This window comes from Microcebus murinus, chromosome 1 (genome assembly GCF_040939455.1).
Source record: "Microcebus murinus isolate Inina chromosome 1, M.murinus_Inina_mat1.0, whole genome shotgun sequence".
NCBI lineage: Eukaryota > Metazoa > Chordata > Mammalia > Primates > Cheirogaleidae > Microcebus > Microcebus murinus.
In genome coordinates, this window is record NC_134104.1 from 160,350,680 (window position 1) to 160,377,090 (window position 26,411).

The 26,411-nt window shown below is 50.2% G+C and overlaps 1 protein-coding gene and 1 long non-coding RNA gene across 4 annotated transcripts; one reads left to right on the forward strand and one right to left on the reverse strand.

Annotated features, from left to right (window-relative positions):
* Window positions 1–21,399, reverse strand: WNT5A (Wnt family member 5A). 3 transcript variants are annotated; one of them, XM_012753028.2, is made up of 5 exons: window positions 19,990–21,399; window positions 14,209–14,342; window positions 12,754–13,004; window positions 8,109–8,401; window positions 1–4,820 (listed from the first exon to the last, which is right to left on the reverse strand). In XM_012753028.2, the coding sequence occupies exons 1-5, from the start codon at window positions 19,993–19,995 to the stop codon at window positions 4,362–4,364; spliced, it is 1,143 nt and encodes a 380-aa protein (XP_012608482.1). In that variant the 5' UTR covers window positions 19,996–21,399; the 3' UTR covers window positions 1–4,361. The 3 variants fall into 3 exon arrangements, with proteins under 3 accessions (XP_012608482.1, XP_012608483.1, XP_075864778.1); XM_012753029.2 differs by lacking the exon at window positions 19,990–21,399 and adding an exon at window positions 18,049–18,596; XM_076008663.1 differs by lacking the exon at window positions 19,990–21,399 and adding an exon at window positions 14,531–15,307.
* LOC142874280 (uncharacterized) lies at window positions 15,337–26,411 on the forward strand. Its single transcript, XR_012922095.1, has 2 exons — window positions 15,337–15,764; window positions 26,206–26,411. It is a non-coding gene; the product is annotated as an uncharacterized LOC142874280 (long non-coding RNA).

The following is a 26,411-nucleotide window of genomic DNA, read 5'->3' on the forward strand; positions in this document are numbered from 1 at the left end:
ATTTCATAAAATGATTTTAATAGAAAAGTACAAGATATGAACAAAAATAAATAATCTTTATCTCATTTCTAGCCCAGCAAATTGTACACTGCATATAAAAATTGTCTAAGATGCAATTTTCCTCCATTCTTTTTTGCTTTCAAAATACTGAGACAGCATTTTAGTTCAATCTTCTAGATTCAAACTGATACAATTTTTAAAAATTCATACCAACCTTTAATTATTCTATATCCATTTTTTAAAAAGTTTTCTAACAAGATAATGTTTCACTAAAATAAAATATTATCCAATCATCAGATTTAAGTGTAAAGTTTGCCTAAACAAGTAAATTAGAAGATCCCTTTTCTAAGTTTTAATTCCTATATTACTGAATGTTTCCTGAATTGAAAATTCATTTCATCATCTTACTTTTAAAACATGGCATCTCGTTTTCACCATTCCAAAGAGAGAGAAGACTAGAAAATATTTCTTAAAAAAATAAATATTTTAGAAGTATAGTTTACAGTGATAATTGCAGTATTTTAGACTTATGCCTTGGTGTGTATTTGCATTAAATATATGCTTCAAGTTATAAGTACCTTTTCTATCTATCTCTCTCTATATATTTATATTGTGGACCACTCAGTCTTTGGGTACTGTTTTTGTTAATCATCTCTTGGAGTTAGCTAGTACTAGTTTCCTATTCGGATACTTATCCTGCTACAGCATCATATTTGATAATTCCAGTGGTTTGAATAATGTTTTATAAAAACAAATTGAAAACTGGTATTTGCAAAATTGCCTCAAAAAAGAATTTGGGTAAGCTACCAGCACATATGCAGTGCCAGTCTTGGGAGGTCAGAAATTCAAAGAAATGAACAGATTAACTGGACTAAAACTTCAAACAATCTGTTTAGTTGAGCCCATAATGAGTATTTTGAACATGGCTATGTTTGCCACTGTCTATATATAAATTTTTTGTTAATTTTCCTGTATTGGGAAGATCTTGAATGCACTCCAGGATGAGAGGGAAAAATATGCTGACATTGCTAAATCGAGTATATGTTTTTGCAATAAAGAACACTGGTCAATATACAACTGAGGAAAAACTGAAACAGATGTGAGTCCTAGAACCACAAGCGTTTGAATTTGCCCAGAAATGCTATTTTAAACACTCTATATGTTGGTCTACTGTTTTTTTGTGGAATAATGCATTCTTGGCATCTTTAAAAGGTTTCAATATGTTACAAGGTTATCCGGAAAGAAAGAAAGCAAAGGGCTAACGTATCGATCTGTGCAGCACTGTCCAGAATTCTGTGCACATTTTTGTAAAGCACAAGAACTTGTATTAATTGCATTGAACACAACCAACCTTTAGTTTCCAATGAGTTTTCATTCTCTGCGGACTGAGGCTTTCTTTTTATAAAAACTGCTTTCAAAGGGCACAGAGACACCACACGTGGTCCACAGTAAATTCAAATAAAGAGGTGCAATAGTTGAAGTGGTAAACACAAAAATACATTTTTGGGAACTAAAAATCTGGTCATGGATAAAAGCATGTGCCTTTTCGTTCTCCTCTGGGCTGTTACAACAGCAACACGCTCTAAAACAATTAAGTTACATGCATAATGCTGAAAGAATGTGAGCAATCCTATAACCAGCTTTAAGCCATCTGCTTGATTTCTCTTTTTGAGGAACATCTATAAGAAAAGAGAATTCCCCCTTTGTTCCGTTATGTATCGAAACCTTTTGAAGCTTCCAAATAGTTTGGTTTTGGTAAAATTCTCCACTCTTCTATTATTTTGACATGTAGTCATCCTAAACTATCCCTCATGGTTTCTTCAAAAATCTCCACATGAATTATCTAAAGGACAACTGAAACCACTTACCAATATACAAGTAATATTTTATTTTATATTCTATCTTCCATTTGGCATAAGCCTTTCAATGTTTGTTTTTTAAAACCAGTGAAATATACAAATCACACAAGACAGAAATATGTACATTAAAAGTACAGAATAAAGGCCATAGAAGATATACATAATATCTGAATGACATGTAGAATATTTTACATTAAATAGTTTCTTTTAAAAGCTAGGATTGTTAAACTCAACTCTCTTCATAAACATGAATCACTAAAAGGGAACAAAATCAGATTTAGCAAATAAAAAAAGTACTTCATGGTTTTTGTATAATAAAAACCAAAAAAGTGACATTTTTAACTAATTAGTGCTTTTTACTTTCTAGATCTTTTGCTTGCAATTACTGTAACTGAGATGAAGTGAATATCCTTGTGCAATAAATTAAGAGCCACAGTTGGCTGAGGTGATATGAAGGTCACCAAGCCTATGAAAGGTACAGGAGATGTGTATCTTTCTGAACTTTTAAAACAATGTAAGTCTGAGATAAGAACATATTTGATGGCACATTTTGGAAAGAGGTGTCCCTGTTTTAAAAAAAAAAAACAAAACTTTTTAAACTAGCTAGCTATTTAGTGGGCTAGATTTTCCTTAGGGACGCAAATAAGTACTACCAAATCTAATATGCACAAGTTTCCATTCTGCAGAATGAACTAAGAAAAGGGAAACATTGCTGATGCTTCTGAGTTTTGAATATCTCTTAATGTCCATGTCTATGACGAACAAGTAATGCCCTCTCCACAAAGTGTACAGAAATGGAGATTAGAGAAAAGGGGGGAAGGTGGAAGAGATAAAGAAATCTTCAAACCAACATGCATTTCAGTGAGTCACAACTTCCAGCTTCCTCAGAAACAAGGTTGCTTCATCATGCTCAAGGTATGATCACAGCAAGGCCGCAGCCCAAGCTCAAGACTCAAAAAATTCTTGGAAAACTCCCAATTGGATTGCAGTGAAGGACGACAATGCTCCAGACAGAGAAATAACCCCAGAGTAAACTGTAAATCTAAATCACTGGCTGCACTGAGATACTATTATATTTATATTTATATATGTATATATATATATATGTTATGTACAAAATACTTTGAGCTATCAGGCACCATTAAACCACATTTCCCCCCCTTATAAATGCAACTGTTCACGTACACTGGGAACAGTTTTAGGGTACACCTGCAGTACAATAAGGAAAGCTTGAGTGAATAGTCTAAACACAGGATCATAATAGTGAAACGCTGTAACACCTCTGTGAACTCCATTAGCCAAGTAGTGTCATTAAAACACACAAAACTACTGCTCCTCAAAATAAAAGTTTGAGAAAAAAAATTCCCTAAGTAGTGAACTGTTTTCCAAGCAGAGCTCCTAATGTTTCATTTCCTGTCCTACAACCAAAGGGGACGCAGGGAGCTGCCGTTTGGAAACGTGGCCAGCATCACATCCCAGCACCGAGGAGTCAGAGAGGGCTCGGGGTCAAGGAGGAAGGTGGATTTCACTGTTTTTCCTCAAATAGCTTTTCTGCTTTGGTGCAGTGCTGAACTGCATGCAATTACCTTGTCATTTAGGCTGAGAATCAGTGAATGGAATTCTTGTATTATTTTCATTATTATCATTTATTAACTAACCAAGTATCCCTAAGAAAATCACAGGATATTTTCCTTTGTATTCAAGCCATCTCCCCACTCCCAAACATGTCCAGAATCATCGGGGGGGCCCTTTCCAATCTGAAATCCTAATTTCTGTAACAGCTTCAAATCACCATTATCTTAATTATAGGAGTTCTAAATTTTTTAATTTCTGGGGATTTTTCACCCTGTTCTCCAGGTTTCTACTAGAATAGGACCATCTGCAGATGGAATATTTGAAAAGAATGAGACACAAGATTCACCTTTTTTCTTTGAAAATATGAGATTCTTACCCTCACATTTTATCATTTTGAAAATGTAAAAAGCAGGCCAACAGTCCCTGGGAAATGTCTTGTGTTTTGGCTGTTTTTCTTGAGACCTTTTTATCTTGCACCACAGCATTTACAATTCATTTTGGACACAGAAACCGAATCATGCATAGATCTCACTACACGCTTTCAACTCGATCCTACCCACCCGTATGACCCCACATTTGAGAGAAAGAAAATGTATTTCTTTACCTTCTGGATGTGTACTATGTCCACACAGCTAAGTTAGGGTATGTGTTGTTTCCCCCTCATCCTACACTATCAAAAGAAGGCTTGTATTATCTTTTCAAAGACCCACACAATAAATATTTTTCTTGGTTCCCACCCTCCATTACTGCCAAATAATAATTATAATATTAATAATAAACCAGAGTTCTTAAATGGTAACAGAACAAATGGTTCCAGTTGCAAGCGTGGGGGTAAAATAAAACATTAAAAAAAAAGGAAACCAGAAGCACTGTACTTTCTATAAATAAGTGGGTCCTGCGCGCCGGGCGGGGTGCCCGACGCGCCCGCTATTTGCACACGAACTGGTCCACGATCTCGGTGCACTTCTTGCACTTGACATAGCAGCACCAGTGGAACTTGCAGTGGCAGCGCTCGGTCTGCACGGTCTTGAACTGGTCGTAGCCGCGGCCGCAGCACATGAGCTCGCAGCCGTCCATGCCCTCGGACGTCTTGTTGCACAGGCGGCCCTGCGTGCCCAGCGAGCCCGTGCTCTCGTTGCGCACGCAGTAGTCGGGGCTGGGGTCGATGTAGACCAGGTCCTGCGTGGTGGGCGAGTTGAAGCGGCTGTTGACCTGCACCAGCTTGCCGCGGCTGTTGAGCCGCATGGCCGCGGCGCTGTCGTACTTCTCCTTCAGGGCGTCGCCCACCTTGCGGAAGTCCGCCAGCTGCAGCCAGCACGTCTTGAGGCTGCAGGAGCCGGACACGCCGTGGCACTTGCAGGCCACGTCTGCCAGGTTGTACACCGTCTGCGGGGAAACGGGGCGGTGAGCGCGGGCCGGGGCGGCGCTCCCTCGTTCTCCACCACCGGAGTCTCGAGTGTCTCTTTTAGAAACTCTTCCAAATAAACACACTCCGAGCCCTCACACTACACCACCGCCAACAACGACCGCACAGTTCTGAACCGCAACAGGAAACACATCGTCCCGGCGCTGCCTTTTTGCAGGGGAACATGAGCTGCTCACAAGGCAGCACCTGAACTGTCCTCGGGTCAGCCGTGAGGGGGCGCTACGACCTTCCCACCTCACGAGCGGAGATGCGGCCCACAGAGGCGGTCAGCCCAACCGCCACTGGGAAGTAGGGCTGTCGGGATTTGAACCCAGGCAGTAGGACTCCAGAGACTTGCCCTGGGCACACAGCTGGTAAGAGTGGCACGGGGAGGGGTCTAGCCCCGGAGGCATGGGGTTCAATCTTAGCCCACTGCCATTAACACTATAATGCTGTGCACCGAGAACTGTCACAAGAGCCCTTACACCCTTGGTCTCCCACTCTAGGCCAAGTGCACTCACCCTGGAGCCAAGCAACGTGGATTCTGTTCCTGACTTTGCTGTTCCTTCTGTTTTCTATCTGTGGAGTGGACTGTGATGGAACCAACCTCCCAGCACTCTTATAAAGATAAAATTAAGGGAGACATAGAAAGCACTTGGCGCCCGGCACACACTCAGCAAATCTGGTCTTTCTCCAGGGTTACGAAGGCTTGGTGACTGGGCCCTTGCCCAGCCACCTCCCAGTTGCAATGCCCACGGGTCTGGCCCCAGAGCACTGTGCCCAGCAGTCTGGGAGGTGGTGGTTGCCTATTTATAGACCTTCCTGCCCACAGTTCCTTATGCCAGTGACCTTCCAGAGTCCACATACTGTGGCATGCTAGTAGCGCCTGCCTGTCAGGAACCTGGAGGCACTTCCACCCAGAACGGCTACCTTCCTCCTCCAGGGATCCATAAGGGAATTTATTTTATATGGGGGCAAAGTATACCCTCTTAGCATGAAAAGTTTCAGGCACTAGGCTAGTCTGAGGAAGGGTTTTGCAAACATATTTAACCTTTGCTCCCCTTTGAGAAAAATTAAAAAGCTAATACCCTGAGGAAATTCTAACAAAATTTCCTGTTGCGGTGCCCAACTTTCCACCCTTAATTCCCACCATCCTAGACAAAAACTTCCTTCTATGTAATCTCAGCCACCAGGATCCAAACTCGGCTCACTGCTCCAATGATAAAATGTACCCCCAAAAAATCTCACTATTAAAAAAAATGCAGGTTTTAAATGAAATTGTAATATGAAAGGTGCTTTTCAAACTCCCCAAAATCTCCTCTTGCCACTTGGAAGTCCCTTGAGCCTCTTTCCTTGGTAGCCAAGCCCCTGATGATTTCTCAATCTGAGAGAAGCCTAAGAAAGTCTCAAAGATGAGGACAGTCCCAAGCACGAACATATCCCCGGGCCGGACCCAGCCACATCTCTCTGTGCTGCAGGCACTTCTGGTCTAGGGCGCTGGACACAACATGTGCACAGAGTCAAGTGATGTGTCCCTGATGAGGGTGGGCGCAAGGTCTCATGGCTTCCAGAGAGAATGTGGCTGAACCCCCAGCCCGTGGCTCTGGGTCTGCCAGTCAGGAGAGAGAGTCACCCACTACTGCAGGCACCAGGGTAGTGGGAGGCCTGAGAAAGGGACGGTCCCACTCCCTTGGGAGCAATTATCTGACCCCTCAGGATAGCACAGGCAAAATTCTACAGAGTTTAGTCCTTCCTGGATACCCCCAAAGATTTAACAGCAAATTTGAGAAGAAGATAAGTTAGTTTGAATTATCTACACAGTCTTTGACTTCTCTATATCCTCTGCTTATAATGTTTAGTAGGTATTTATCAAGCATTTACTACAGCCTACACTAAACTAAGACCTTACACTAAATGAAATTGCTATTTTGTAGGTCAAAAAGAATCAAGTGTTGGCAACTTCATATGGTTCAACTTACTATACAATCTCATTTAGTCATCACAATAACCCCAAGTGGTAGTTATGCCACGGCCATTTAATAGACATGGAAATCTGGGAACTGAGGCTCCAAAACAGAAAACAACAGACAGCACTGGATTCTAACCTAGATTTCTCTAATTCCAAAACCTCCAGCTCTTCGTTCGCCCCTAAACTGTGATGCACGAGTTTAATAAAATGCACCTAGGTTTATATTTCAATCTATTAATTTTGTTCCATGATCACAAAGTGGACCTCTAGTCCTCAGTTTCCCAATCTTTAAAATGAGAGTGTGGGGCCTGATGTTCTAAGGCTCTTTCCCACCCTCTATGGTTTACTCTGTGATTATCTTCCTTCTTCTTCACCCCAAAATACAGAAGAGTGAAATCTCTGACCAGAAAGTTCCTGGCATCTACCTTGGGTTCTGTGAAAAAATAATGGCCCTGGTTTTCAATGCTGCCAAAGTTAAGAAAAGTTTTCACCCCTTCATTTTAAAGCAGCCATAAAGTGCCATGTGTTTAACCGCAGGAAAAAAAAGGTCTTTTTAACTATTGAGAAGTAGCTTTTCATATCCCTACTAGGGGAAGGAAAACGCGGGAATGGGAGACTCTAGAGGTCTGCAAAGACGGTCCTCTCTGGGCACCCCTGTTGCTCTCCCTTCTCTCCAGAGCCTGGCGGTCAGACCTATAAAATTCCACACCACTAAAAGTGCTGTAGTTTTCCTAGAAAAGCCCTTTAAAAAAAAAAAAACAATCCTCAGTCCATCAGGCTTGCTATCTAATGACAAAGAGGGCAGGGCGAAAGAAAGGAGGGAAAGAGAAGGCCTGAAGGCTGGGGTGAGTGAGGGCTTTCTCAGCTGGGCACCTACTGCACAAACAGCTCTGTCTCCCAGATTGAAACCCAGCCACAGACATGTTCCAGGGAGGAGCGAGAAAGGTATTAACGTTTTCATCTCACTGGCTCCGCTAGCCACTGGCCTGGTGGCTGATTAAAAAGGCAGGGGAAGATCTTCTCAGGCCCTCCCCAGGAAGGCCTGCATGTAGGCAGGACTACTGTCGAGAGAAAGAGACGATGGGGAGAGTGACAGACAGAGGGACAGAGAAGAGACAGACTGGGGAGGAAGAAAGGAAGGGAAGAGAGAAAAAGGAAGAGAAACAGGGACAGAGATGGCAAAGACAGGAAGACAGGGACAGACAGAAATAAAAGACAGAGCAAAAGACAGCACCACACAAAGCAACGGGAGCCCCACGAGGCGGTGGGGCCGCGGGGAGGGCGGGGCGGTGGCACTCACCCTTCGGCCCGCCTCGTTGTTGTGCAGGTTCATGAGGATGCGCGCGCTCTCGTACGAGCCCTTGGCGTGGATGCGCTCGCGCTCCCGTGCGTCCACGAACTCCTTGGCGAAGCGGTAGCCGTAGTCGATGTTGTCGCCGCAGCCGCCCCACAGCCAGTCCCGCGGCAGGTCCTTGGGGCGCGCGGCGCGGCTGCAGCCGCAGGTGGACAGCTCGCCCTCGCGGCACGCGCGGCTCATGGCGTTCACCACGCCCGCGGCGCTCACGGCGTACGTGAAGGCCGTCTCGCGGCTGCCTGCGGGCGAGGACGCGGGTCACCGGGCGCCGGCCCCACGCCAGGCCGCGCCCCTCCCCGCCCGCCCGGCCTCCCCAGCACGCACCCGCCCCCCAGGGGAAGCCCGAGATCCCCCAAACACACAGAAGCAACAAATAACAAAGGAGAGGCGGTGTCCTGGTGTCAGTGCTCTGACGTTCGGAGCCTAAGGCAGGATTCTAAGCAGTGCAGGATTGATTTTCTCCACAACTCTTTTGAAAATAGCCAGAACTCCGAATTTCCAAAAATGCACAAGAAAGAAGTCATTGAAGGAAAACTCAGAATCTGGGTAGATTTCCTTGCACTTATTTTAATGTTTGGTATTATTTTCGTTCAATTACATGTAGGGCAGGAGCATAGGATTTGCTAGGCTTAGAGCCTCTGCAACTCTTGGGCCCCGAATCTAAGCAAGACGCTGCCAGCAGCCGCACCAGTTTCTGCCGCACCAGTTTTGCCTTGCAGCCGCTTCTCCCTTGGCAGTTGTAACCTCTCCTCCCTCTTCCATCATGCACACAAAGTCTGTCTGAGGCTCTTCACTTTCCCAGAGGTCAATTCTAAACTAGTTCATAGGGTTATAAATGAAACTCGCCTCTTCTTAAATTCCAAGCTGATTGCCCTGATACTTCTCATTCATGAATGAGTGGCTACTTCGAAAACAGCCTGTTGTTCTTTAATGCCACTCCTGCAACCACCCCATGCCCACTCCCCCTGAGATAAAATGATCCTTTGCCTCAAAATGTTAGAATGATAGCAAGAAGGAAAAAGGCATAACCTAGGAAAAAGGAAAAAAATATTTTTCTCGGTCCCCAAAACTTGTAAAGAGTATCTCCCTGTAAAACATAGGAGCCATATTTGTAAGGAGAAAAACAAGCAATTATGGATTACCCTGACTCTACTTGTACATGGAGACGTTTCTTCATATAACAAGAAGCCACTTAATAGAAGTGTTGTACTATGAGAAAGAAAGGGTTAAGCCCATGCCAGTGGAAACTGGGTGTGGGGCTGGGATGAGGGGGCCCTCACTTTCCTCAACTGTAAAATAAGGGTATTGAACTAGATGCCTACAAAAAAAGGCCCCTTCTGGTGCTGAAATCCTTATACCAGAATCAGTTTTTGCTATGCTTACTTTGAGAGCTTGCTAACAATCTTTTTGGGGGGTACTGGAGGAGCACAAGAACAGCTGACGGCGGCAGGACTGGGCCCCAGCCAGAGGGTCATTCTGCAGGAGGATGGAAGTGCCAACTTAGGCATCCAGCAAGCCACCCGTCTTAGATTTCTGCTACACGCACCCATTTGCAGTACCCCCTTCCAGGAACTGCAATGGTTCTGATTTAACATACGTCCTCTCTTTCCTGGATTTTAAGAATGAATGACTGGAGAAGGGTGCTGGTGGCTGGCAGGAGCGTCCGGGGAACCCCTGTGGCGCCTCACAGCTACCCAGCTCTCACTGGAGAGGCAGAGGTCAGGGGGGGGAAGGAAGGAGGAGGACACAGAGCTTCCCGGGGGTCACGTGAGGATTAACACTGACAACATAGAAAATGCTGTGGCCCTGGATGGGAGACTTGTAGAGTAAAAAGGTTGTAGCTAGAGGAAGAAGAGATAAAACGATCCTCTGGACAGAGGAAAGTAAGACCTGTCCTTTGCGTATACAGATCATAAAAGGGCTTTCATACAAGACACAAATAATGCTGCTGTTTTCATAAGTCTATCTTGAGCATTTCCTTTTTTGCCCCAGAATACAAACCTTGTAGAACTCTCTAAGTTAATTGGTCACTGCAGGGAAAATGTCAGTTTGAAAAGTATTCTTTGGCTGATAGCCTGAGGATACAGCCTTTTGGGTTGGAATATCGCTGGTTCAGTTAGGTTTCCCTCTGTGAAAAATCACATCCACTGGGATCCCCACACCCCTTAAAATGGTGCCTTCCTTACATATCTTTTCACAGCATGGAAACAAAGAAGAGACAGACAGAGACAAAAGCTGGAAGGAAAGAGTAGCATAATGAAAAATGAGAAAGTTTCCAAAATGAAGAGTGGGCCCTCCATGAGGCAATTGTGCATGGACTCCAAGGCAGTCAGCACCTTAGAAAAATGAGTTGAGGAGGGGTCGGAGGTGGCAGCCTGAGTTTCTCAAGACACTGGCCCCATCACAGGGTCAGATTCTCACAGACAAGAATGACTCTCAATGTCCCTGGTGTTCTAAGAGCTCTGGGGTGGGCACACATACGCCTTTTGGCACCAAAGGTGGCACAAATTTTCCCTTAGCTCATTCTTTTCAAACATACCCATAAGTAGAAAAGTGAAAGCAAAGTAACTATCCCTATATTATAGTTGGGTCCATTTTCCTCTTCATAAAATTCTATTCTGTTTTTCCTTCCCTCCTTCTCTTTTGAAAATAAGTACAAAATGGAAGACCACATCAGCATCCCACCACAAGCCACCCAGCACTCGCTTTCTGCTCTGAGACACCAAGCACTTGGGGGACCTTTGGCAGAGAGGACCAGGCATGTGCACTCAGACCCCCAGGACACCAGCTGACTTGATGACAGTACCTACGAGGGCTCCACCAGAGGCTGACGGGAGGTGCCACTCCCGACCACTCCCCCCCAACCTGGACGGTAGAACCACACCACTGAGGAGCGGAGCGTGTGCTTTCAGAGGACAATTAAACATGGGCTTCTGTACCAAGGGCTCTGCTTATTCTCTGAGGAAGCAGGCTCTTTGACTTTTGGACCACATTTAAAATAAATCTCCAGCAGTACTCAAATTCACTTAGCAAATGATAGCTTATTCTGAACATTTTGGCCCCAAACAGGCTATGTATGAAGATGGGAAGAGGATCTTAAATCAAAGCTGTGTGCGAGTGACTACACAGAAAAACATTCCAACTGCTGTTTTCCTTCCTAGTTACCATCACAGGTGTATGACTTTTGCTAACTCATATACATGTGAAAAAGCAGACCCACAGTTTGAGAGGAAGGCAGTTTAGAAGGAACACATAAGGAGGGGTAAAAGCTGACAACATACCATTCTGATACAGTTTTTAAAAAGCTTTAGATCATTCCCCATAGCAAAATGCAGGAGAATTAAATCTCTAATACACCCCAGTTAACTACGTAGGACATCCCATATTCAGGGAAAATTCCTGTGTTCCTGACGCTTAACCCCTATATTCAGATCCCAGTCTATACATTAGCACATTTTAATCATTAACGGAAAGGACAAAGCCCTATGAAACTTTGCAGGCTGAGGTTATAGGCCACGTTCCCATTCAATCAGACGAACGGCTTCTAGTCTTGTATTATTTTAGTTTATGAAGCCACTTGGCTGAAATATCCACTAACAACTCTTTTTTTGTTCTCAATGAATGCGATTTTCAGGGTGTTTTAAAAAAAGTCTTTTATCCATCCTTGCCAACTTTTATCTTCAGTTAATTGCTTTGATAAATTGCTTCTTATTTTAGAAGTCACTACAGGCATATTAATTATAAGGACTTGTTTGCATAAAAATAAATAAACCTAAAATATTCACACTAGAAAACAGACATAGGAGCATATCTGTCAAATATCCTACATTATTTAAACCAAACAAGAGGTAAACAGATTTTTCAAAATCTTTGACTATAGCCCAGTTTAAATGTCATCTCCTCCTTGAATAGAGTAACAAGTTCAATGACATATTTAAAATTTAAGAATTGGACTACCTACGAGCAATACTCAATTTTTTTAAGTTTCTAGGTTGAAACCCCAAGTATGTGCTTTTTTATCAATTGCCAAAATCACAAACATAAATAGGATCACTTTTAATTAAAATTCTTTCTGGAACTAAAGATGATGCTTTTAACATATATATCTTTATAGTCTCAGGAAATATCTACATTAGGAAAATTAAAACCTGTTCACTTCTAACATATCCAGGGTTCTGAAAGATGATAATTTTTAGTTTGATACTTGGGCCATTTGAATTGTGGCTTAGAAAACTTTTAACAGACAAGAGTTTTGAAGAGTAAAGGGTATAAATGACTTGGCTTCCCCCGCCTACTCACGAGAAACCAAAATAAGTGTTCTGCTTCTATTTTAAACAAAATGCTTTCTGGAAGAATTAAGTGTTCAGAAAAATGAAGGTATCTATGATATGCCCCTCCTGATTTGATTAAAGAAGTCTAAAATTTGTAATCAGGTGAGGGGACAGGGATTAACTGCTATAATGACAAAAATCCCTAAGCCATCACCCAAGCTGGAAGGTGCCCTCCTTATCAAGCATGTCAGCAAACACTAAAGACTTTTTCTAGGAAAAAAGTTAATACATATTTTAAAGTATGTTAAATGATTTCCTACCTATCTGCATAACCCTGCCAAAAACAGAGGTGTTATCCACGGTACTGCAGTTCCACCTTCGATGTCGGAATTGATACTGGCATTCTTTGATGCCTGTCTTCGCGCCTTCTCCGATGTACTGCATGTGGTCCTGATACAAGTGGCACAGTTTCTTCTGTCCTTGAGAAAGTCCTGCCAGTTGGCTGCAGAGAGGCTGTGCTCCTATGATATATACTTCTGACATCTGAACAGGGTTATTCATGCCTAGCGACCTGCAAGGGGGGAGATGTGCATTCAAGATTTACGCGGACTCTCGAGGTGGGCCCCCAGAAAGCATGTCAGCAATACATAGTTTTCAGCACACAGATGCTTTTTCTCTCCTGCTTTCCTCACGACAAAGTATGAGAAGGGCTTCATAAAACTCCTCTGTTTAAACTCCACTCAGAAAACGGAGGTATTGTGCAGTCCCCCTCCTGCCATCTGGCTCCTCAGTTAGCCTTTTCACTCCCTTGCCCCTGTTGCTGCCATATACCTGAAGCAATTATTTCCAAAACCCACTCAGAAAAGGGGGAAACAGTGGTTTTGGGGATGGGCCTCTGACATTAGAGAAAGTGACTCACTTTGCCCCACAAATTAGACCGATCTGCTTGGAAACCATATGAATGCTGAAAGTAGACACAATTAGACACGGGTAGCAGATAGCAGTTCCTTTTGACTGGTGGAAGAACACAGGGACAAGTATACAGACTGAAGAAAATTGACCATGTTTCTGGACATCTTAAAAGGGCTCCTTCTGTAATTGTGAGGGACCCAAGACAGGCTATCCAGTGAACAGAAGTCATGTTTGACAGTCAGAAAAATGCTGTTCATCTGCAGGGAAAAAATGCCCAGAACACCGTCAAAAATAATCCTCTGGATATATTGCAGTCTATCTACAAGGCCCACCAGAGAGAAACCCCTATTTAGAGACATTTAAGTTAACTCCCTTTTGATCAAATTTCAAGCCCAAATACTTCTCCACTTGGAGTTTAGCTGTCCTCTTAGAACTCTGCCTACTTCAGACTCTGTAGGTTAATAACCTCAAGTGACAGAAAATAAAAATTGAAACTCACTTTTACTACCTAGAGGTGGCAAAAAGTAAATTTTATAGATGGGCTTACAATTATTATAGAAGTGAATTTCTGTTCCTTTTATTACATGATGTACTACAAGCACACATCCGAACAAGGGCCTCATAGAAAAAGGCCTAGATTTATAGGTACCCATTTCCTATGGAGCTGAAGATAAGCTTTACAATACTAGCAAATTTTTATAAAAGAAAATTTTGACTTAAAAAGATACATAAAATATTTTGCATACATATGTATTAGATAAATGGACCCACATTCACTGTTAAGCTTTAAATATTGCAGCAGCACACAAACGAATCTGCCCTCCCCCCCCAAAAAAAAGAATATGCACATAGAATGAACTTACCACCAAGAATTGGCTTCTATTACAACTTGGGCGAAGGAGAAAAATATGGCCAAAGCCATTAGGAAGAACTTGGAAGACATTGTGCTTCCAGCCATCCCCAAAGCAACTCCTGGGCTTAATATTCCAATGGACTTCTGGAGAAGGAAGAAAGGAGCAGATGTTTATTGCCTCTCAGATAATTTTCAAGCATACAAGTTTAAACAACGGAAGCATCCGAGGTCTCTCAAGTTTACTGTTGATTGACTGCGCTTCTCCTCCGAGTTTTTGATGGCAAGATATAGGCAGTTGCTTTTTCCAAATTAATCCACCCACGCAACCTCACCAGGAAATCTGATTTCGCTGGGATCCTGTGCGCGGGGCGCGCCAGCGATTACAAACATGTCTCGATGCTGTCGAGTCAAAGCCCTGGTGCCAGGCGCTGCCTCCTTCCTGCTTGCTGGAGTCCCGCACCCCCTGGCTCCCCTCTAGTCAGCGCCGCGCCGGGTCCCTCCTCGGTAATCCACTCGGGAACCCGCCGCCACCCTCGTCCTCTCCCGGACCTGGGCCGAGCAACAAGTGGAGCCGGAATTAATTCCAGGGCGAGAGGAGCGCGAGGCGAGGGGAGCGCGCCGCCGGCGGCTGCGGAGGAGGCGGGGTGGCCAGCGCGGGGGTGGAGGGTGGGGGCAGGACGCAGGAGGGAAGGGCAGGGGATGGGGGCGAGGCCCGGGGGACCAACGCGCGGGAGAGTGCCCAGCTGGGAAATGCAACTCCGAATTAACATCGTATGTTTCATAATCAGTTTACGGGCCGATTTGGGGAAAGCCATTTCCAGATGGGGAAGAGCAGCCGGGTTTCCTTCAGGACGCTCTTCAGCCAGAATGGGGCGGGGAGACGGGGATGGGGGCCTAGCGGATACTGGAAAGAGAGGTCTGCTCTCCAAACCCAAAGAGCCGGAAAAGAGTGTCCCCCTGTTCCGCCTGCGGCCTGTCGAATCCCAGAGGAAGGAAGGGAGTCTGGGTCCACTGACCGGGAGAGGATCCCTTCCCTGTCCTCCCTTCAGCTTTCTCCCAAATTCTGATTTTCACTCTCGCTCCCGCCCCCACGCCTGGCAGCTGTCTCGGAGGGAGGAGACGGGAAGCGGAGCGGGACTCCAGTTTCCCCGTCCCGGTCTGGAGTTGTCAGCCACTTCGCCATCGCCGCACTGCGAGCTTGGCTCTGGAGTACCGCCACCCCGCCTCCAGCCCGGCCTCTCCAGCCCAGCTCAGACTCGGTTCCATCAGTTCTGAAAGGTTGGGGTGCCGGGCGAGGCCACCGCCGGGGGCGCGGAAGAGTCCCGGGCGAAGTCAGCGATGCGCTGGCTCCCGAGCCCAGCTGGGCCCCTGGACTCCAGAGAGCAGGGGGCCCCGGGCGGCGAAAGTTCCCTTCCTGAAGTATTTCGGGGGCAGGAGTTGGCCTGGACGCTTCCGCTGCCGTTCCTCCCCACTGGTGACTTCTCCACCTGCAGGCAGCCGCGGAGCCGGGCGGTGGCGGGTGCGCGTGGGAGGAGCGCGTTTCCAAAATCCCCCTTCCCATCTCTGGTAAGTGTAACCCTGCCGCGCCCCTCTCCTTTAGCCCATAGGGGAGTCCCTTCCTCAGAAAAGGAAAGGAAGGTGAACCTCCTCCAGCGGGCAGCAGGACCAGGCCTGGACCCTGCGCCGTAAAAGGGACAGAGGGAACCCAGGCAGCCGTGGAAAGGCTGAGGGGCTCAGGAGCATGCCACGGCGTTTCCCTGCGAGCCGCCCCTTTGGCCCTGACAGGGCTTCTCGGAGAGGAAATGCTTATGTGGTCCCCAGCGCCGGCTAATCAGGGCTCCGCGCCCTTGGCCCAGCTGTCCCCAAAGCTCTGCAAAGCTGGGGGTGCACCCCAGAGAATGGAAATCTGGGGTTTCCCCAACTTCGGAGCGAAAAGGCTGTCTCTCTCCCCACCCCCGCCCTTAAGTGTCAAGTTTCCTCCAGGGGAGGGGTGGGCTGCAAGATCTGCCTTCGCGCACGGCCCAGGCAGCAAAGGCAACTCTCCCCAACGGCGGCGGACGCCGCGCGCACGCATTCACACACACTCACACCGTGCGCATTTGCACACTCACATGCGTGCACAGACACACACGCTCCGACGTGCTTCCGAGTCGCCGGCCCAGATCGCAGCCGCCGCGCGCACTTTCGGAGCTTGGCTGCGGGCGGGGCGCGCGGGGCGGGGCGCCGGCTGCGGAGAAATTGATAACAGATTCGGCGGATTACAGCGGATCTCTTTGTTAGAGCCGAAACCACACAAACCGAACCCATTCCCGGCCCGACGCCCCCAGGGAGAGTCTACCACTTCCCAGAGCCCGGGGCCAACTGGGAGTGGGGCCAACCGGTCTCTGCGACTCGGGTCTCCCTGGCTCCAGGGCAGAGGTAGGCAGAGGTGTCCCCAAGCGATGGGCTAGGAGAGCCCCACGAGTCGCGTCTCCACTTAACCTCGCGCGCTTGCCCGGAAACACCTTGGCCTTCTTCCATCCTGGTGCAACCCAGAAAAGGCCTCCTAAGTTTGAGAGACTAAAGGGACCCACAGCGCACTCACTGATAAACACATCGACTCTAGCGTGAAACGTCCCCGTCTGTTCACCAAGAGATCCGATCCGAAAGACAGTGCGAGATGAGACCTCTCGGGAGACAGTCACACCAGGGGCAACACGAAAGTTCTGGTCAGAAGCCGAATTTCCCGAAGAGCGAGCTAAATGTTTTCCAACACTTTCGGGGCCCAGGGAAGCCAGCTCTTTAAGGACCTGGGGGTCTATTCCCCTCCTGCCCCAGGGAGGAGGCTGGGGCATCGGAGAGGTTCGGCGCAGGGGAGGGGTGCAGTGGGGAGGGCGCTCTCTCGCCCCGGTTTTCCATCCCGAGCAGCTCAGCGCCACCGAGGCTAGCTTCATTGTCTCTCTCCCCGCGGAGCCTTCGCGCTGGGTCGAAGGTGCTCCTAATCCTGTACCGGGGCAGCCTGGCGGTGGGTGATGAGGGTGAGAGAGAGGAAACCGCACGTTTGGGGCCGCGGGGAGCCTCAGGGGCGCGCACGCAAGCCTGAGCAGCCCCGGGTCCTTGGCCGGCGGCCACTTAGGAGACACGACGAGAAGGCCGGGCGGAGATCCCGGGCCCTCGACCACTCAGCATAGGCATCCCTTCTGCTAGACTCTCTTCGTCTAGGGCCCGGGTCTCTGGGAGGGAAATGACGAGGGACGCCAACTAGGCGGAAGAAGAGTTTGACCCAGACTCGCGGCGGCGAAAAAGAGAATAGGAAACTCCAAGAAAAATCTCCTCCGCTCTTGGTGGAAAATAAACTGATTTTCCCGCGTGGATCTCACCCTAAAGCAAGGAAAGAGATGGAGAAACTAGCGGGAGAAACTGTTGCAGCCACAAACTCCGACGTCCTTCGCCGGCGCACGCAGGGAGCGGCAGGAGGAGGAGAAGGGCCGGCCGAGGCGGCAGGAGGTCGGCTGGGGAGCAGACGGAGGACCGCAGCTCCCCACTGCAAGCGCCTGGGCTGTGCGGGCGCGCGGAGCAGGGCTGGGGTGCAGGGGTGGCCGGGGAGCTAAGACGAAGGCTGCCTCTGACCGCGCGGCCTCGCCACCGACGGCCGGTCCTCGAACAGAGAGGCTCCGAGGGAGGAAGGGTCTGGCCTGGCTCCCGTCTGCTTCCTGCCCCCATCGAGCCCCGACACGGGGCTCTGCAGACACCAACACGCACACACGCACACGCACGCACACCTTTGCACACGGGACGTCTAACTCTCTTGGCACAGGCTCGACTTTGTCCAGAGACGGAGCAGTGCTGCTGAACCGAGCAAGACACTTACAGTCCAACCTCCGCTCCTCAAAGGTAGTTCCACCCCCAATTTTTAATAGACAAAGAAACTGAAGCCGAGAGAGAAAGCAACGTAGTCCTCAACCGCAGAGAACTGGTGAGGCAGGAGGCCGACCGAGGCCCCTGCGGCGACACTCCCCTCCCGCGCGCAGGAGAGGTTCCAACCCTGCGTCCGGTCAGCCGGGCCGGTGTCGGGTCCGGCCCGCGGCCCCTTCCGCATCGCAGCGGTGTCGCCCGTCCTCTGGGGCCTCGGCGGGCCTGCTGGGAGCGTGGGGTCTGGCGGGCCCGAGGGACGACCCGCGCAGAGGTGGGAGGGAGAGGGGCCGCCGCCCGCCCGCCCCAGGACGGCGGCTCACAGGCGTCCTCCCTCGAGGCGGCCAACAGGGGGCAGCCGGCGCCGCACCCCGGGCCGGGAGGCGCACGGGCGCGGAGCCGTGCGCGCACGGGCTAACCCCTTGTGCGCCGGAGCTCGGGCGGGGCGGGAGCGGACCATCCCTGGGGCGCTCTTGGGCTGCGCCCCCGGGGGAGGGCCCTACGCCGGGAAGGTCGCGGGTGGGGCGGGGCGGGAGACTGAGGCCGGCAGGCACGAGACCGGAACGCCGGCCCCTGGCGCACGCGGGGCGAGGAGCCGCGCACTCGGCGCACGCCGCAGCCGGCTGGCGCGCACTCCCGCGCCGCCGGGGAGCGCCGCCGAGGCTGCCCGGGACGCGTCTCCGCGCCGGCCGGCAGGGCGGCGAGCGCGCACGCGGCGGGAGGCCGGGGCTGCGGCCGCGACCCCCGCCGGCCCGGGCCGCCCCGAGCGGCGAGAGAGGAGGCCCCGTGCCAGACGGGCTCGGCGAGTTTCCGTGGAGTCTCCAGATTTGGGTTAAAAAAAAACTTTTCGGGGGAGGGAAGAGGGGTTGTTTGCTCTTCAGAAACATGTTCTCTAGTAAACTGAAAATGGGAAAGACCAAGAAAAATGAAATAAGGATCGGAGTTTGGAGGACAGAGAAGAAAAGTTGTTTAGAAAACAGTGAGTTATAAGGCAGAAAGAAACGTTAACTTTCCGTAAAAGTGAACTCTCGGTGACCCTCGGAGTGTGTGACTCGGCTTTAACATGCAACTGACAATTAAAACAAACACGAGTCCGCACGGCGGCCCCCGCCCGCTCTCCGCACGCGGAGGCCCAGCGTCTCGCAGGACCCGGCGGCTGCGCTCGGGCCCGCGCTCTCCCGGGCAGGATTGCCGCCCCGCCGCCCCGCCGCCGCGCAGGGCCCGCGCTCGCCCAGCGCCCGCTAATAATGCTAATCGCGCGGCCCGCTCCCCGCGCCGGGGTGCGCGCTGGCCCCCCGCCAGGCACTCTTAAAGGCACAGGGGCCTGCAGCGCTCGGTTCGCCCGGCCCGGACTAGCCTGCAACCTGGCCTCGGCCGAGGAGCGAGGGGAAAGTGCGTTGCTCTGTGGTGGTTGGCCCCTAGTTCCTCTGCCAGTTCTTCCAACCAAGGAGTCTCTTTCCCCTTTCCGAGGCCTGGCCACACACCCTCCTGGTGCCTGCGCAGTGGGCGCTTGGTAAATATTTGTTGAATTGAATCATTATCCTGTTACTGAAATATACATAGTAAATTACACTCGAAGTTCTCGGGGTAAAAGGAAAGTCGTCCGTGGACCCCACTCGGTTTTCTGCCATCACTCTTCCCGACTTTTCTCCAAAGTCTAAAAGGTGCAGAACGGTCTGTGAGACGAGAATAGACCTCCTGGGACGCAGAGGCAGAGCATCGGGGGTGGGGGCGAATGGGTAGGGGTCCCTGCCGGCGACGCTGGAGTTCCAGCCTCTTGAGGCGGCCGGAGAAATGGAGGGAGGGATAGGAAGAAGTGGAGGGAACTCAGTTAACTTCCAAAAGAAAAAAAATGTAAAGAAAAAAAGTGGCGAGCGGCGGTAGCGCTCTGAACACCTACCTTCATGGCGAGGGGGAGGGGCAGGGGAGGAAGTCGCCACCCCTGCGAGGGCAGCCTAGGAATCCGAGCGGAGCGGCGGGCGAAGCCTGCGGGGACGATCGGGAGCAGGGCTGCGAAGTCCTCCGGGGCGCGTCGGGCGGGCGCAGGGAACCGGAGCCGCAGCAGGCTCTGGCGCCCGGGCCTGGGCTCCCGAGTTGGGGCAGCGCTGGGATGCGCCCAGGAACCGAGGGGGCTCCGGAGCACGCAGACTGGCAGCAAGAGCAGGGCCCGGCCAGGGCGCAATTGGGGAACCGCGGGTCCAGCGAAGGCGCGCAGGCGACTATTCCACGGCGAGGCGCTCCCTTTCCAACGTCCATCAGCGACGGCGGTAATTAGGGCTTTCCAACCCCAAATGTGGGCGTGATTGTGCAAAAGACTTTACAACAAATAATAAAAAAATTCTTCACAAGAGGGTGAAAAAAAAAAAGGCCCACTACTCAACTCTGGCCTGGGGCGGAGGAAGGGGGGCGATCCGTGAGCCCAGGTGCCCCCAGTTCATTCACACCGCAGATCCTGCAAACTCTGGACGGCTCACGCCTTCTGATCTCCAGCTCCTCCTCTCCGGGTCTGTGGCCGAAACGTCTGCTTCCAGCCGCCGATCTTGCAGCCGCGAGTTAGTGTGGACGTCTGTGTACACACAGACACACACCCAGACACCCCCCACACACTGCAGCCGTGGGGCCACAGAACAATCAGGCGCACATGCGTTTTTCTCCGGGAGATGCCGCTGGAAACGCACGAGTCGCCATCTGAGTTGCAAGAGTCAGCGCCAAATTTTGTCCTTTCATTTTAGGGTTTGGCAAAAATGGGGCGCTAAAAGGGTGAAAGTCGCCCCCGAACTTTTTGCTGTGTGGTAGGTTGAGGTGGCGATGGGCGACTGTCCCAGGGGAGATGCCAGCTCCCCCTCTCTTTGCCCCCTTCTTGTCCTCCGGGTTAATCTCCCTCTTTCCCCTTCTATCCTGGGCGAAGGGCGAAAAAGAGAGGGCGCCGCGGACGCGGGGCTGGGCAAGGCGAGACTCGGGGTCCGCGGCCAGCCGGGCTGCCCGCCTCCTCGTTTGGCGCCCGGGTCCGAGGGGCGGGAGAGCCGGCGGCCCCAGCGCGGCGGCGGCGGAAGGGCTTGCCGGGCAGCTGCCGCCCCGAACCGGCTCCGGCGACCGAGGCGGCGCCGCCGAGCTCGCCGCAGAGGTCCCCGCGACCCTTGCCCGCAGACGCGGCGGCCGGCCGCCGGGACCGCGTCCCCACCCGGCCCTCGGGCCAACTGCCTGACTCTCCCCCTCCCTCTCTCCGGACTCCTCTTTCCCCTGGCGTTCTCAGGAAATAAAAAAGAAGAAGAAAAGAAAAGAAAATCTTTAAAGTTTCAGAACCAAAGGCGGCTGGAAAGGGGGGTGGGGGGGAAGAAAGAAAAAAAACCTCAACTTTGCCTGTGCGCATGCGTGTTGAAGCCGGCCTATGACAAACTCCGCAGGATTTTAAAGCAGTACTACGGGCTGGGGTGCCGGGGGAGGCGGGGTACACCTCCCCGCACCCCAGGCATCTGCTGAAAAAGAGAGGCCCGCTCGCGGCGCTGCCCGCCCGCCGCCGGGTGTCTGCGCTCCTCCGAAAGCCGCGGGTCGCAGGAGGCCTGGCTCGCTCGCCCCAGACGGCTCCGCTGGGGCTCTGGGGGGACTGCAGCCCTGACATCGAACCCCGTGGGGTCCCCCTCTTCATTCTTACGGGGGGAGCACTTAAGCCCGGAGGCTGGAGGGTAGGCAGCCGCGCGCCCTGCAGCGCCCCGCGTGTTAGGGGCTCCAGTACCGGGGTACGCGACTGCCCGGCCTGGCTCGGACCCGGCTCCGGGCGCCCTGCGAGGCCCTGCGCGCGGCTCTCGGCAGCAGCCTGCGGTGAAAAGGCCGTGAGGTTCGGCACAGCCGGGTTCGGAGCGCCCAAAGTTGCATACACTTGTAGATGCCTGTGGTTTGGGGAGCATGGGCGGGGCAGGGTTCGGTGGATATGCGCCCCCTCCACCTCCGGCACTCCCGGCGCCACCCCCAAACAGTGCCTCACGCAGGAATGTTGTCCTTGTTTTCCGTCGTCCCCTTCCCCGGCCGGCAAAGGTTGAACACACACACACACACACACACACACACACACACACACACACACACACACACACACACGTACGTTTCCATTTCCGCCGTGCACTGGCATACACTTGACCTTAACGTGGCAAATCCGTGGCCTAGGTACTCTGAGGTGATAGCTGTGTTTTGTTCCTTCCTTCCCCACCCCCACCCTCAGCTGACCACCACAGGAAGCAGAGGCAGAGGCTTCAGCGACGCTGTCCCGTCCTCCACACCTCCTTCCCAGTCCTTACTTGTCCTAGCGGGCCGGACCCTTCCCTGCCCGGCCTTTCCGGCGCGCACAGACGGCGGGGCGAGCTCCCACAAACTCCGGGAGATGGGTGCCCTGCTCAGTCTGGCCTCGCCTGGCTTTCTTTCATCAAGGGCAAAGGCGGCCTTAAGGAGGGAGTAGCCCAAGGTTCTCCAAGGAAGCTCCCCTTGGGACAGACGTCTCCCCTTCACCCCCTGAGGACCCTTTCCTCTAACTCTCTTTAGGCCTGGACTACGTATGGAGCAGTGGGCATTTACAATTTTCTAAACTAGCCTGAGCTCTGCTCGCGCGGAGGGGTTAGGGGGCTTTAAAAGAGGGGTCTCGGGCGAATCGCCCTGGGCAGCGTCCCTCGGTGCTTCCTTCTGTGATCTGCTGTTCTGCCCCGTGGCTGCAGACAGACTCCCCTGGCCCACGGGAGAGCACTGTCTGCCGAGCAGGCACCCCAGCCCTGCCCATGGGCTTTGTGGATCTCAGGGATCCGGCCCAAGTACAGCAGCACTGAGAAGAGCCAAGATATAAGTTGACTATGAATGGAGCTCCCAAGGGGCGCTCCCAAAGGAAGGAAGAGCTCCCACCCAGAGTGTCCCAGGATCCAGAGGGAGTTTGCATAGAGGATCATATTCCATGAAGAGAAGGGGCATTAACCTGAGAATTTTCTCCACCCATACGGCCAGTCTAGAAACACTGGCTTACCTAACTACAAAACGTTTTTTTTAATTGCTATTTTCTGAGTTATCTGGATAATCTCCGGCTTCTCTCCAATTGCCTTTGCTTGTAGACACAGCCCCAGCATTTCTGCTTCCTGTTTTGCAGTCTCTCCCTGAGTGGCAGGCGTTGTCAGGCCCGGGTTGAGAGTGCCAGCTCTGGAGTCTGGAGTTCCAGTCCCTGCCCTGCCACTTTCTAGCTGTGAAACCTTGGACAAGTCATTTAGCCTCTCAGCACCTCAGAATCCTCTTAACAGGAATAGCATGATGGATCCCGTAGACTTGCAAGGAGAATGAAGTGGGATGACCTTGGAAATTAGGGAAGTGGTGACACCAAACCATGATATCCAGGAACTCACTTGGGTCAGGCATTTACCTGGCACTCAATACCTGCTCTTCTTGAGAAAACAGCTCTGAAAGCAGAGGTTTCCAAACTCCTGTGGTGGCAAAACTGGATCTCACATGACAAGACCATGTATATAGTCTTGGTTCATTCCACTTGGGGCAAACACTTTTCACTGAAGAAATATAAATGCATTTGATTACTGGGTAATTCCCCAGATCTCACCAGGGCTGCTTGAGAACTAATAGTCATACATTCCATTTTATTTTTCCAAAAACTTTCACAATTTTCAACAAATCCATCTAGTCCTAAGGATTTCAGATAAAGGGTTGTACATTTTATCTGATTTCAAAAATGGATGTGCTGAGATTATGCCCCATGATCATTAAACTCTATGTCAGCAAGACCTCATCTGTGTTTTTCACAGCTGTAACCCCAGTCCTCAGAACAGTGCCCAGCACTTAGTAGGTGCTCAGCGAAAACCAAGTGAATGGGTGAAAGAATTAATTCAGAGGACAGGGTCAAGGGGGACCAACTAGAAACCCCCTTTGAGCTTTCAACGGGAGGTAGGGGTGGGGGCTGCCATGGAAAGCCAGGCTCAGTTGTAAGAACTAGTCTCATTGCGGTGTTGATCGGTTTGGCTGGAAAATGAGCAGTTGGAAGGAGAGAGACCAATGCCTGTCCATCTGCTAAGGTGTGTGCTCCACAGACCTCCGCTTTGTGGAGCACCACTCCCCCTTGCTCACGTGTGAGCACCTGGGTGTGCTCAGATTGAGTCATCCGAAGGCACACTGGCAAGGCATCGCTGTGCTCTGCTCATTAAAAATGCCTTTGATTCTGCGGAACAAATAAATCAATATTTTTGGCTGCTCTCCCAACAGGGTTATTTCACAAAGCAGAGTGCAAGATAAGGAATTCATGAACGATTGCATCCGTGTGCCGCCTTTCCCAGCGGGAGAAAGCAGGCCCTGTGTTGTTATTCTGGGAAAATCTACCCCCCCTTTATGCCCAGCAAATAATATTTTATGGCCCTGGGTTTATGGTGGTGTTTTAATGATCTGCTGTAGAAAGCGGGTTTTCTCTCCAGCCACTAGAATTTGTCAAGGAGGGCTGGAGGCCATAAAAGAGGGGCGGGCCCCAGGGACAAACAGGCTCCATCTTCTGAAATAAACTAATAAAGAGCCCCAAGATGTTTACTTCTTCGCCTCAGAGTCAAGACCAGCAGGGCTGCATGGGAGAGTGGGGCCACAAAAGGAGCACTAAACAGGACAAAGAGGCCGGAAAGGGGTCCGGGGCTTCCTCGCCACCACATGGCCACAGTCAAAGTAACGGGTCACACTGTGCTGCGCTGCGCTGTGGGGGCAAAGGCTCCCTTGAGCTCCCAGGACATTTCTGGACTCTGTGCTGATCCAAGGAGGCCCCTTGAGAACCTCCAGCTCTCCCTGCCCCAGGCCTGCTCTCTGGGCCTCCGACTCAGACACTCCCTCTCTTCCACAGTTCATGGTGCTTGGGGGTGCTGAATGGATGCTTGGATTTTGTTTTGTTTTGTTTTGTTTTGTTTTGCTTTCAGGGAGATGAGCGTCAGACAGATGTGAGTTTGAATCCCAGCTCTGCCTGTTGCTGACCGAGTGACCCTACAGCAGTCACTTACCCTTTTGAGCCTCAATTTCCTCACCTGTAAAGTGAAGATATGAAAAAAACATAGTAAGGTTGTTCTAACAATTGAGATAATGTACCAAAGACCTTGGTTCAGTGCCACCCGTGGGGTAGCTCAATGAAAGGCAGCTACTGTGATTGTTTCTGCACCAGAAATGTCAGTCCCTGGGGCCCCAGGTAAAATCCTGAGAAAAAGAAGGAGGCTGAGGAGGGTAGGGGCAGGGCATGGAAGAAGAGAAAAATGTGAGAGGCGATTATATGATTTATCGTCATGTCTACACGATAGAATTCAATAAGGAAGAGACAGATAAGTGCTGAGATAATAATGGCTAATAAATAATAATAATAATAATTGCTGCCGACATTTTCTGAGCTCTTCCTAACTCTTTACATGCATCTACTGCCTTGTTTTGTCCTCACCACTTCAGAAGCTAGATCCTATTATTACCTGCACTATATGGAGAAAAGGAAAGGTTCAAAGAGGTCACAATTTTGATAAACCCAAGCTGTTCTAGCAGGGCAGGAGTTGTGAATCCTGACAGCTTCTGATTCACTCCACTAAGCACCAAACCTGCATACCACCAGGAAAGCCGGGATTCAAGTCCAGTGCAACACAGCTCTCAGAGTTGCTCTTACTTCGTTAATTAGCTGGCTTTGAAGCCATGAGTTCCCTGCCCTAGCCCCCACCACCACCACCAGCAAGAATGACAGCATGCATACTCAGTGATTCACCTTGAATCTTACCTCGTATTGGGCAGTGTCATTGAAATTCCCTGCTCTCATTTGTCAATATTGTGTGTCTAAATCTGTGTATTAGGGCTTTGGAAATCTGATTGTACTATTCTCAATGATAACTTTTGTTCTCAAACAACTCATTACACAGCCATACTCTTAGGTATGTAATAACAAACTTTTAAGCTGTTCAGCTTAGTTTCATTTTCTGGAAGGGAAATCTAGAAAATTAGAATATTTTTCTAATTTTTCGGGTTTAAGCATGCTGTGAAACCAGCTGGCGAAGTATAAGGGCTCATTAAAAAGCAGCTGGCTAAAGCTCAGACTTGATTCTAACTAGATCCTAACACAGATCAAATCTGTCCCTTCCAGATAAGAAACAATGAGCAGTCCTCCTTTTATGGCCACCCGGAAAGCTGACCTGGGCACACATCTGGATGAGTGTTAAAAGAGACTTTCCCAAAGAAAAGTGCATCCTTGAATCTCAAGACTACCTAAGAATATAAACATCTCTTTGTCAATTTCACCCATGTAAAACAACTTTTATAAATAAAATTTGTTTTGAATTGACAAAAATT

What these genes read in the sequence shown, in the direction of transcription:
- WNT5A (XM_012753028.2), bottom strand. An exon ending in ATAGAAGCCAATTCTTGGTG is followed by an intron (nt 13,005 to 14,208) that starts GTAAGTTCATTC and finishes CCCCCCTTGCAG; the next exon opens with GTCGCTAGGCATGAATAACC. An exon ending in ACAACGAGGCGGGCCGAAGG is followed by an intron (nt 4,821 to 8,108) that starts GTGAGTGCCACC and finishes GTTTCCCCGCAG; the next exon opens with ACGGTGTACAACCTGGCAGA.